At 31.5% G+C, this 13,246-nt stretch overlaps 1 protein-coding gene across 5 annotated transcripts in view; it reads left to right on the forward strand.

Annotated features, from left to right (window-relative positions):
• The first annotated feature begins 468 nt into the window (after positions 1-468).
• The window catches only part of LOC108726621 (uncharacterized), a 24,797-nt gene continuing 12,019 nt past the window's right edge, over positions 469-13,246 (forward strand). For 3 of the 5 annotated variants that reach the window (XR_001936811.1, XR_001936812.1, XM_018454299.1), the window contains exons 1-5: positions 469-749; positions 4,194-4,309; positions 4,441-5,070; positions 7,927-8,805; positions 8,888-9,164. Coding sequence is in view for 1 of the 5 variants with exons in the window: in XM_018454299.1 (XP_018309801.1) it covers positions 665-749; positions 4,194-4,309; positions 4,441-5,070; positions 7,927-8,805; positions 8,888-9,164 (1,987 nt within the window). In the remaining 4 variants the exon portion in view is untranslated. The remainder of the gene's footprint in view (positions 750-4,193; positions 4,310-4,440; positions 5,071-7,926; positions 8,806-8,887; positions 9,165-13,246) is intronic. The other 2 variants (XR_001936813.1, XR_001936814.1) reach the window with 2 other exon arrangements.

The following is a 13,246-nucleotide window of genomic DNA, read 5'->3' on the forward strand; positions in this document are numbered from 1 at the left end:
TATATATATATATATATATATATGGCTGCGTTCCACTTATTAGCTGCGTTCAGCAGACTCAACAGTTTTGCAACCGTTTTATGATTGTCTGCTGAGATAGGACCATTCTTCTAGATCTAAAAGTATGATCCAATTAGCGCGAAGGAAATTTCCAACAGTTGTAAAACGAACGTTCTGCTGAACGCAACCAATGTTCGCAACGCTCGCGAGCATCATTTGTCCTTGTTTAACATTTGATAAACGACAAGGATGAAATGATTCCACGAGCGTTGTGAGCGAGTGAAACGCAGCCATATATATGACAATTATAAGCGCTTAAAGAACATGAGCGTCCAAATCGAACCCATCCTTATGTAATACAAGGGCCAACCCACTTAGAGCGCTGCAATCGTATTTGTGTGTTTCCATGATTTAACACGGATTTTACGCTTCTCTTAGTATATGTTCTGTGCTATTGTCTATGCCTGAAGGCGATGCTCTCTGATTATACAAAGAAATTCTTTATTTACTTTTCGTGCTTTTCGTTAAGATCAGAATTTCTCGCGTGGGGATAAAGTCGTGGCATTTGTTCAGTGTTTTATGAGCACGGATATCGATACAGAGGAAAAGAAAAGAAAGACGAACTTGCGCAATTTCCACAAGTCCACTTTATTTTCGACGAGGGATGTCTGACAGTATGGAGCGAGAGAAAAGTGAAAGGTTAACCGCGAGGGAAATCGAGGAAGAGGAAATGAAACGTGAACTTACAGGTAATCAAATATGTTTACAGTATGAGGTTATCTTTAATTGGGATATTAGAACGCAATACTATTAAAGACCATCAACCCTGGGCAAATTTTCATCCTTGCAAAAGAAGGGTCCGGAGATAATTGAAGAACGTTGTCATTATCGACAATTGATATAAATTTGTCATTATTAACGTAAATATTTGACTAATACATTATTAAAATCACGATTTTTTATTACATAAATGTTCTGTAAATAAATGTGTACATCTTGTAATGCTATAATATCTTATATATTGCTGCAAAATTACAATAAGTGCATCCAGAAGCACGACCGCTCATTAAGCGCTCAGTAAGGTCCTGTACCTGTTTGGTCTATATTTTCAGATCTAATGGAGTATGCCAATCAGGTGCAAGAAACTGAAAATATAGATTCATATATGAATATATAAATACTAATTTTATGATTTATTAGTTTCTCAGACATAGATATGCATTTAAAACTCAATATATATAATAATTGATTTTTATTTAAAATTGTGATTTTAATGTTATCATTCAGGTTTAATTATTATCAATAGAGATGATAACTGTAGACAAAAAAATTAGGTGCATTCAGTACTATGAGTGTTCAGTGAGCTCTTGTATCTGTTTGGTTTATATTTTTAAATCTAACGGAATCTCACTGAGCGCTCAGTGAGCGGTTGTGCTTCTGGATGCACCTATTGGATGCATTCAGTACTACATCGATCAGTAAGCTCTTGCATTTGATTCACATATTCCGTTAGATTTAAAAATATAAACCAAACAGATACAAGAGCTCACTGAGCACTCATAGTACTGAATGCACCTAATTTTTTTATCTACAGTTTTTGTCTACAATTAAACCTGAATGATAACATTAAAATCACAATTTTAAATAAAAATCAATTATTATATATATTGAGTTTTAAATGCATATCTATGTCTGAGAAACTAATAAATCATAAAATTAGTACTATATTTTCAGTTTCTTACTCAGTTTCTTCATCACTTAAATATATTAACTAGGATGCGAACTCTTTTGTAAGGATGTCTGTTTTTAATAGTGTCTCGTCGGTGGTAATATTCATATATGAATATATAAATGTGTAAATATATGTATATCTTATTAGTTGTGTTCCCACATGTACTTATACATCATTGTTGGTTCTATAGATTATGCACTGATTGGATTTGTCAAACTTGAAATACAATCATAAACTGAAATAATTTCAGAATTTTAAATTAATTGATCGTCAATTTTAATAATAATACCTTTAGCATCTTAAATGTAGAATAAAATTTGTTTAGATGAGAGTTTATTTTCGAAAAAATCAACTTTACATAAAAAAAAAATATATTTATAGATTTATAACATTACATGAATTTTAATTACATTTTTTTACAAGTCATCAGTCCCCTGTCAGCTGTCAATTTTATTTTAACAGAGATTATATTAATAATTATTGTTAAAAAACATACAATAATATTTGCGAAAGTAAGCGAAAAAATTATCTTTTCAATCGTATCATTGATTACAAGAATATCTTATAGTGAATTCGATCACTCACATTACACTGGATCAATGTATATTAAAAGCTGCTTTACATAAAATATCTCGATGCAGTGATACAATGTAATCAACTTTGACAATGAAATGATACATATATATTTTGTTAAATAACGTGACTATATCATTAAGTAGATCGTTAATCGTTTAAAATATTTATATACTTTTACATTTAACTTTGTTAATTTCATGTAAAGCAGCTTTTAGTATGCACTAGTGTAGTGCAAGTGACCGAATTTGCTATTATATATTTTCTGCAAGTGTTATTACATTATATATAAAATTAAATGAAATATTTTAACCTGGATTTAAATATGTATAAATTATAACATCGTGTAACAAAAATAAATTTTCTGTCACACGAAAAAATTAAATTGCTCTTGAAAATAGAGACGAACATAGATGTTCTACGATATCAAGTTATTTGCGTTGTTATGCACATTCAAAGTTTAAAGGAAGTCATTTCAGACGCATTACAAGATGAATTTTTGCGATTGTTTGAAAGTTATATGTTTCTATGTCATGAAAGTTATATATTTCTTAGTCGCAAAATATTAAAAAATAATAAAATTAAAAGTGGAAAAGTGAAAGAGCAAAATGATGAAAAAGTGCATTTTTAGTCGAAAATTACTAAAAATTGAAAATTCTCTTCTTAGAAAGCAGTTCATATTTTTTTTATTAATATTCACAAAAAAAAATTGTAGAAAGATCGTAAAAGGGAGGAAATTGAGCAATTTTTTTTTTTTGTTAAAAATGCATTTTTTCCATTTTGCTCTACTCCAATCAGTTCAACTTTATTTTTTTTCTTATTCAACGACCAATTTTATATGAAAATATGTTATTTTCAGACAATCGCAAAATTTTATTTTGTACCGTGGTCGAAGTGACATTTCTAAGCTTCAAAAGTTCATAAAAAACGCAAATAACTTACCGCAAAATGAAATGTATGCCTATGCTAGATTCTATCTCTATACTTTCATGGACAATTATTTTATGTGAAAAATGCTGCCGCATGGTTTAATAGGCAGATAATAACATTATATAATAGCATTAGTTAACAACCAATAATTATATGTCAAAATACATTTTATTTTTAGTTGAATATTAATTTAAAACTTTATCTTGATTTAAGCCTGTAGCATACGATGCTTTTTTGCTGCAAGATTGCTAGTTGAATTTGTATGCTTGCAAAATACTGCTGGCTGTTTTGCTGGTTCGATTTTAAACGGTATAAGTTTTTGTGTTGGCTGAGTAGCTGGTATTTGTTTGACAAAAAAATCTGCTCTTTTTAGCTAAGGTTTTTGTACGGTTCATTTTTCTTCCTTTTTTTCTCCATGTTGGAGAGGAAAAGAGAAAAGGTGAACCGCGCAAGAAGTTGAGCTAAAAAGAACAGGCCTAAAAAAGGCACTTGGCGAAAGAATAATACAATTGCATTGTTTTTAATTCTTGCGAAGAGACCTAAGGCCGGAATCAGACTAGGCATTAAAGATTGAGATTAAAAATTGAAAGATTGAAATTTGACCAATCAAAACAATAGGAGCTAAAATTCCTTTACCCTCATTGGTCAAATTTCAATCTTCAATCTTCGATCTCAATCTTCAATGCGTAGTCTGATTCCGGCCTAAGACTGCGTCTATCATAATGGGCCAGCACAAATGTGCAAGACAAACAGCACACATCTGACCTATCAATATCATCATATGAAAATCCAGTAGACCAACCAACAGGTTATTGTGGTAGCATTTTCAGCATAACAGCCAGCAAGATTGCCAGTATAGCATACGAGTAATCCTGCAAGAAAAAAAGCGTGTGTTATAGGCTTTAGAAAAGGCTAAGAATGTATTTGTTAAAAGCACAATTAATATTTTGTTTTTTAGGTATTGGGATATACGAGCCAGGATTTACGTATACAGAAATGAAAAGACTACTCGAATTTGTTAATGAGTCTCAAGATACATCGAACGTTGCTTCCAATAATAAAAATATGCAGGAGGTATGATTATAATTGTATACTTTATACGCGTGCAGCTTTGATATACATTAAAAATGAGATATTTTATATAATGACAATAATGAAAGAAATTAGAAAGGAGAATAGCGAATTCACTGTCTGAAATTTTTTAGCCAATACAACATTTCGATAATGAGTGCCTATCAGATGTTACATCTGACATAAACGTGCAGCAAGAAGTGACTTTGCAGAAGTGTACAGAAATGCCAAAACCATCATACTCGTACAAATTGAATCATACGTCTCCGACAATGCACGAACGTAGAGCCGTTCATTATATCAACAGTCCGGAATCTTCGCCCCTTTTTGAAGTACGAAGCCCTATTTACAAGAGCTCTGACAATGATGAGCTATTCGAGAAACAGTGCGATAACTCCAATTCCATGCACACTACAAATCGATATCTCTCGTTGAGATTGGAAAATGTTTCGCGGGGATGCCAGAATGCGATGGAGAAAAGAACGGCGCAGGATGCGCAAAGTGAAATCATTCAAAAGTTGGAAAGATGGCGATTGAATCCGCTCGATGTCTGCATCAACGAAAACGACGTGCCTTTGCGACAGCCAAATAGATCTTTAGCTCGAGAGCGTATGCCGTTTGAGCATTGTAAAGAAGCGCACATGTCCGATCAGTGTAACCAAGTAATACGGTCCGTGAACCAGCATTTGAAGGAAATGGCAAACTTGTGGTACAGTTGGCGCCCCATTATCAATCCGATATTTCAATGGGGGTCACCCATTCAGGTGGGTACCTCCCTACAATCCCTCTCGTATCGTTCGTATCGTTAACGAGCGTAAAGTACTTTACTTTTTGATGAGTGTATCTAATACGCGGTTTTTTTTTAATATAGTCATTATTATACAATTCGGTATTGCCGTATAATTTATGTATATCAATTCTTTTAGACGTAAGATTTTTGCTTGGATATACATATTATTAAAAGCATATTCGCGTTCTTTGTTTTGATATATTTGAACAATTTTTTTCACAAGATCCAATTTTGGCTCTCTCTCTGGATTTTGTTTTTTATATTACCAGAAGCTTTTTTTATTATTAAAAAACACATCTAAATGTGAAACTTTTATTATTAAAAATATTTTAAATTTGTATATTTTTAGCATAAATGGTTGTGTTCAAGGTGGCGAACTACACTATTTACCTATTCATTAAAAATCGTATTATCGGTCACATCACCATTTGCAAGAAAAAAGATATTTTAAATATTTAAATATTTTTTTAGAAATATGTTAAAATATTTTCTAATTATATGTACATATCTAACAAAATTATATGCTGCAGTTACAAATATTTTCAAAGGTAAAGTAAAAAAAGGTAAAGTAAAAAAACATGTATACTCTTATATACACAAACACAAAAATACAAAAATATACACTCGCAAGCGTAAAAATATAATTGTTTCCATACGAAGTAAAATGGACAATTTTGCAAACCTCTTGCATTTTCATTCTAAATAATCTAGGTTTACAAATTGCACAATACTATTTATATTTTAGAAACAATGACGAATGTTAATTTCATTTCGATCTGATGCTTGGCTCTAGGTTACTGTAAATAAGCGTGTATTATGTGTCATAAGGCCTGATCTTTATCGCTACAGTGACTGCACTAAACTTTTCTTTTTCGTTTTTGCTAATCTTCAAATATACATCTATTTCATTTTAAGCACAAGTATACACTAGTTCTACAACAGATCTATAGATTACTTATGTCGTCATTCATGTAAAAAATTGTTCTGATAACATATTTATATACAATTTTTCTGCGAATTGTGGCATAATGTACAGAAACTAAGAAATACGACTTCTAAAGAATAAGTAGAGTAGTCACTACCTTGAATATATTCGTTTGAATTAAAAATATCTGAATTTAAGATTTTTTATATCATAATATAAAAAAATGGCTGCATTCAGCAGACAAAACTGATAAGTGAATGCTCAGTGATTCTTTAATAATAATAATGATTGATTCTTGTCTTTAATTCTCTGCTGATCTAAGTGTAGGAATTATATTAAAAAATCACTAAGCGTTCACTGATCAATTTTCTTTGTTGAACGCAATCAATAATTTAAGAAAAGCCTTTATCGCTGCGCTAAACTGCACTACAATTTTCTTATAGCGTTTTTCCTTGGGATACACTGTGTGTAGTCTTGCACCGTATCAGTTGCATGTAAGCGCTACACTGCACTGGAGTGGTGTACATCATGGCGTATATATACACTACTTTATTATTGTGCTAAAATCTTGTTTCCGGTTGACTTTCATTTTTTCAAATATTAAATGTCATACTGACTCTACACTCTACACCGTTCCATTGAGACGGTATAGCAAAATCCCACTTCGTGCATAAAATTTGCGCTATACCATAGCGCCAATTGGAAACACGGTATACTATCTGAGTGTTGCACTGGTGGGCAATAGTGCAGCCAAGAGAAAACGCTATTATTTTTTGCCAAACTTCAAATATACACATATATATATTTTTTAATTTTATGCAAACGAATGTTCGTTTATAGAACAGTGTTTGTTTTGTTGAACGTGTGTTTTGATGAACAAAATCCAAACGGAGTCGTAATTTTGTGGACCTCTCTCTCTCTCTCTCTCTCTCTCTCACATTTATAAATGTACTACTTTGAAATTCTTGAAATTATCGATAAAGTCAAGTTGCGGAAAAGATTCAATTTATATTGAAAGAAATCGTATTAATTTTACGAAAAATTTTTCTAGCGGTTGTCCGCTCTTGTTTTCCTTTAATAAATTATATTCTGTGGTGAAAATTTTTCTTAGAATTTTTCATATAATTTTTCAAAATTTGTATTGTAAATTTTAGAATTAAGAATTTTTGTATAATTGTGTAAGTTTTTAGAAAATCTCAGATTTTATAAATACAAATTTGAACACGTTTTAGAAGTGTTGAGAAGGTTTACATCATTAATTCTAGAATTCTTTATATGTATTTGAATTTTGATATTCTAAGATTTTCAAGACTCCTCATTCTATAATTTCTGAAAAAAACATATAAAATCTAAAAAAAATTGAAGATAATTTTTAGGAATCTTCATGAATTTAAAATACGGTAAATTCTTAAAAATATGAGATAATATGAGGATTTTTTTTTACCAAGGCTATAATTCGACTTTTTCAAAAATCATATAAGTAATGCAGTATTGCAATACCGTTAAGATGCATTTATTATATCTGATATTATACTAATATAGTGCATATAATTTCCATATATTATTTGCGGACGACGCTTCTATCACTTTAACTTACATCAAAGTGTGTATGTAAAAATTACTTGTGAGCCATTGGCATTTTTTTGTCGAACAGACTAAGAAAAAAACATATGTATACACATATACATACGTTTGATATTTTGATATTTGATATTACTATAAAATTAGATTTATATGAAAACATGTATAATATACGTGAGCGTTTTACAAGAATACGCAATTATTGAATAAAGCTGTAAAAAAAAAACTGCGAGAAACATTTTTGAATAAATTATATTTGTTTAAAAAAAATAGTTGTTTACTTCATTTAATCTTATTTTGATTTTAATCCTTGTGTTTCTGTAGGTCAGCACCACTAACAGTAGTTTGGATAAAAAACCATTAACAAATCCTAAAACTGAACAGATCAAAGCAGAATATACACACCGAGACGGTTATGAGCGAGCTAGTAAACGTAAAGCGAATACTCTCATCGCTACTCTGAATAGAGACAGTTCCTCTGAAAACGAAGACGACAATCAATACGACTTTACTCGTAATAAAAAAAAGAGAATTCAATCGAATGATAAATTGAATAATGTAGAATATGTTGAGAATCAGCATGCGCATACTAGTTATAAGAAAGAAAACGTGATTGCAGATAATTCTTTCAGCGATGATAAAAGCAATACAAATATTGACAATGAGTATGTTAAACATTCACGCTCGCCAGAATTAACCGCGTATCCTAGAAGAATAAGACCTCCCAATCCTCAAACGCGTTTAAATCTGACTAGAAAAAGAAAGGAAAACGCTACATCGAAACTATTTCCAAAAACGCGATGCGAGAGTAAAGATGAGAGTAAAGATGTTGAACAGGCAAAAAATCAAAAGAAAGATAATACAATGACAGAAGAAGAAATTCGCCGCCAACTAGAAGAAGACTGGAGTAATGACGAGGAAAAGGTGTGTACGGGGGAAAAGGATGTGAAGCTTCGGCCACTGCCGATATTGAAAGAAGTACGATATAGATTACGAGATAAACGATTATCATTAAACAAAAAAGCGAAAGAGGCACGGGCAACGGCGAAGGAGGAGAAAAGCGATGAGGAGCAAAATAAGATAAAAAGATTGAAGCTTTGCGAACGACGAAAGATAGAAGAATTATACAGGCTAGATAATAGAAATGGAAGTTGGGAGCATGAACTATTGTCCGATGAGGACAAATCATCTGAGATGAATCAAGTAAGTTGTAAAAAAATTTCACTTTTATCTCCAAATATCTCAGAAGGTATTACTGTCCTTTATAATTCTTTTTCATTTATAGCAGTTTGATTTTCAGAATGGTAATCGATCTGATAATGTATCTACTTCGACAAACAATGTAAATTGTCCTATATGCAATAAACGGTTTCCACATAACGAGATAGAGAATCATGCCGCCGATTGCGAACAATTCGAGACTAATAACGAAGAGGATGATAAAGACAGGATTATATTAGAATGTAATATATGCAGCAATTACAAGACGAACAATGGAAAAGAATATGAAGAACATGTTTATCAGTGTATAAATATTAAGAATAATCAAAGACATTCACATGGTACGTTCAGTATTAAGTAATTTGTTGTTTAGTAGTATTTTTTTTGATAAATATTTTATTGTAATACATATTAGAAGATAACTATATCCGGTTCATACAACAAATATTTGGATTACCGCTTTGGAATATGTCAACTTTAGAATTTTGAAATTATAACAAATCTTTTGTAAAATCCTTCCAGTATTTATGATGTCTACAGATATCATATACAAAGTGGGTTGCTACTAGTGTATAGACGTCATGGAGTTAATCATCATTTTTTAAATTAAATATTAAAATTATCTGAAAATATTTTCTTACAGGTTTTTAAAATCGAAGATTCGAATTTCTAATCGGAATTTCAAAATTTACTAATAATACAGAGGAGTTCATTGATTTTAGATGATGTGAGGAGCATGCAGGGATCATTGAATTTATCTTTTTTCTTAAACTCAGTTTTACTTGCTGAATCCGAGAAACATAATGAAAATAGTTGTAGAATCCGGGAAATATAATTTTGGGACACACATTTTAATAGAAGAAAGCAACGGTTGATTTTAAATGCAACAAGTTAATTACTGATTTATAAATATAAGAGATAGTTTTCATCTTTAAAATTGCACCGCTATAAAAAATACATGTCTATTATTTTCAATTATTCTACAAATCTACAAAGTTTCAATAAAATCGGCGAGTAATACAAAGGTAGGGTTACTTGTAAGAGTAAGACCAATCAAGTTAAAGAATTTTACTACAGTTCCAAGTTGTTTTTTCTGTTGAACGCAACCGATAAATCCAACCGTTTACTTTCTTCTGTTAAAATGTGTCCCAAAATCATATTTCCTGGATATCAAGACTATTTTAACTATAATTCTCGGATTCAGCAAGTGAAACTGTGTTAAAAAAAGAAAAATTCGATTCCTGCGTGCTTCCCATATGCACTTAATTAAAATGGCAATATTGAGAATTACAACATATACGTTTAAGTATTTTATCAAATAATTTTGATGAATTTTTTTAAATAGCTGTAACGATGAGATGATACGAGTAGATTTGAAATTAAGATTTCAATAAATATTCAGAAAAGGGGAGCCACCTCCGATGACATTGACCTTGACATATGTTGTCAAGGTCGTGACCTTGAGTGACCTCCACCAGGTTTTAGCCATCGATCGTCATTCGTTAAAAAGTTATTAACAATTAAAGTTAGTAATTATTTCACTGCTTTACATGAAAAGTCAGACAACTCTGGGCAGCGAGAGAAGTATCGAGTGAACTGATCAAGGGAATATGGCTTCCCCCTCCTTCCCTGCAAAGGAGCGCACGACTCTCACCTTCGACTCTCCCCCCCCCCTCCCTGCAAAGGGGCGAACGACTCTCAAACAGTGGGGGGAGGGGTGAGAGTGGAAGGTGAGTCAGGCGTTTCTTTGCAGAGGTGAGAGAGGGTGAGAGTCGAAGATGAGAGTCGTGCGCCTCTTTACAGGGAGTGAAGGCGGATGAGAGTTGAAGATGAGAGTCGGGCGCCCCACCTTTGCAGGGGGGAGGGGGGTGAGAGTCGAAGGTCAGAGTTATCTGACTTTTCATGTAAAGCAGTGAAATAATTACTAACTTTAACTGTTAATAACTTTTTAACGAATGACGACCGACGGCTAAAACCTGGTGGAGGTCACTCAGGGTCACAACCTTGACAACATATGTCAAGGTCAAGGTCGTCGGAGGTGACTCCCCTTTTCTGAATATTTACCAAGATTTCTTTTGCCTTTGAAAACTTAATATAAAAAAGATTGGCTTAACTTGTGACTAATAGATTGTGGAAATTTTTTCTCAATAAAATGAATTTACTATTGCACGTTTGACAATTACTACGTTTACACGGTCCAGTTTAGGATGAAGTTATAATATCGATTTTACAATAACTATTGACGACATTAGATGTCGTGTAAACGCTACTTTCAATGAACGGCTCCCGAGTATTCATTTTTTTCTTCTTAACTAGCCGATGGATTTCCGATTCTTGAGTTAGAATCGCAGTACCACAGTTTTATCATAGAATTACTAGATTAAAAGTGGCCAATTAGTCCAGTGCATATCAGCAGTAATACTATTTTCTTATAGTCTCTAGTAAAATGCTATGAGGTACCGAAAGTAAGAAAGTATATCTTTTCAAAGCTCAATAAAAAATAAAATCATTCATAATGAGATATCTAAGAGATCTTGAGCATACACAATAAAGTTAGAGACCGAGGGTTGATCGGTTTGTTTATTTCTCGAAGATACATGTTTTTTCTAGGCTTCTTAGCTGAAATTCTATTCATGTGGAACCTTTGTTGATGTTTAAGTTTAAATCAATTCCAAGTGAAATAAGTCGATGTTCTGAAAGTATAATATGATGGATTTGATTTATGTCTACAAAATTCATTTTCGTAATGATTCTTTTGGCTCGTGATTGATTAACATTACAAATATCATAGAATTAATGATTTTAAATTTTTAAACAATGGGCATAAAAAATCTAAGGATAACAAAATGATCTTTACAATTCACGTGTATATTAATAATGTATGTGCGTGCGTGCGTGCGTGCGTGCGCTCGCTTGCTTGCTTGCTTGCTTGCTTGCTTGCGTGTTTTGCCTCTACAAAAGAGGGAAAAATGTTCCATACAATTAAAGCAATGGCGGACATTATTATCAAATGGGAGAATTCTAAATTTTGCCTAATAAATACATAAATATTCTGACAATAAATCAGTATAATGAATAATGACTATTTTAAGCCAACACAGATATCAATGTGTAAGATGATTTACTCAATTTATTACCATATTCAATTAAATATATTGGTAATTTAATTATTTATATGCTGGCAATAAGTTAGATGTAAAATCGATGTTAACGGTAGTAGAATCTTTAATCATATTATCATGTTTATCTTTAAATTTCAATCTGCTACTAAATTTAATTCCAATCGGATTGTGTTTGACCAAAAAGTACCCTTGGAGATATCTTCTAAGGAGAGAGAGGAAGCTCCAAGTTAATTTCTTTAATAATACCAGAACGGAAAATTAAAGTTAGGGATGAACACTACCCAGTTATCAGGCAATAGATTGGATAATTTCACAAATTTATTAGCATCTGACCAAATTTGAAAATTAATACCAATTAAAATTTTACCGAATCTTTTGAATATATAATACCGAATACTTAATATGTTACCGAATTTGTTATATAATAATTTATCCGAACTTAACGAATGATGACTTCCAATATTCTCTTGAGTCGATTTAGTATATCAAAAAGGAAGCGTTATTTTGAGCAGTGTACCTGTTACTTTTTTCTTTGAACATAAATCGAATTTAATCTATTAGAAGAATTTAATCTACTAGAAGAACCCCTCCTCGTTAGGATTATTAGAGGAGTCACTAATAGCATTAACTTCAATTAAACTATCAGCACAGTATATACAGTAGCGCAACTCTCTGTCGGCACCTTTGATGTTAGTGTTGGCAAAAATGGAGTGCGCATGCGCGAAATCAGTAAGTTCCCCAGTAACGCCATCTAAACTTCTATCTCACTTGCTCTTTAGTTTCCTTTTTCTCTCTCTTTCTTTCTAGCTGCTCTAGTTCATTTGTATGTACAGCAAATTAATTAAATGTAAAAAACTAAAAGAAATACATTAATAATTGTAATGTATTGCAAAATAAAAAAAAAGACAAAATTAAGAAAATATTAAATTATATAAGTATGGTATAAATATTAAACTGTAAAAATATAATTAATGATCGGTACACGATGCTTGTTTTCCTGCTAAATTGCTTGCGTTTTTTAAAATTATTAGAATTGTACCATGCAGAATTAACGCAGATTTTCTAGCTCAAATGTAAGCAATTCAACAGAAAAATACAAGCATCATGTTCCGCATGTTTAAAATATTAATATAAACAATAAAAGGTAAAATTTAATGTTATACAGATTTCGTTTCAGAAAACAATTACTATAATTGTTGTAATTATAAAAAGTATCTAATAATAATTTTATTAAATTAAATATAATAATTTTTATGTGTGTGTGTGTGTGTGTGTGTGTGTGTGTGTGTGTGTGTGTGTGT

This window comes from Mycetomoellerius zeteki, unplaced genomic scaffold, assembly GCF_001594055.1.
Source record: "Mycetomoellerius zeteki isolate Tzet28-1 unplaced genomic scaffold, Tzet1.0 scaffold432, whole genome shotgun sequence".
NCBI lineage: Eukaryota > Metazoa > Arthropoda > Insecta > Hymenoptera > Formicidae > Mycetomoellerius > Mycetomoellerius zeteki.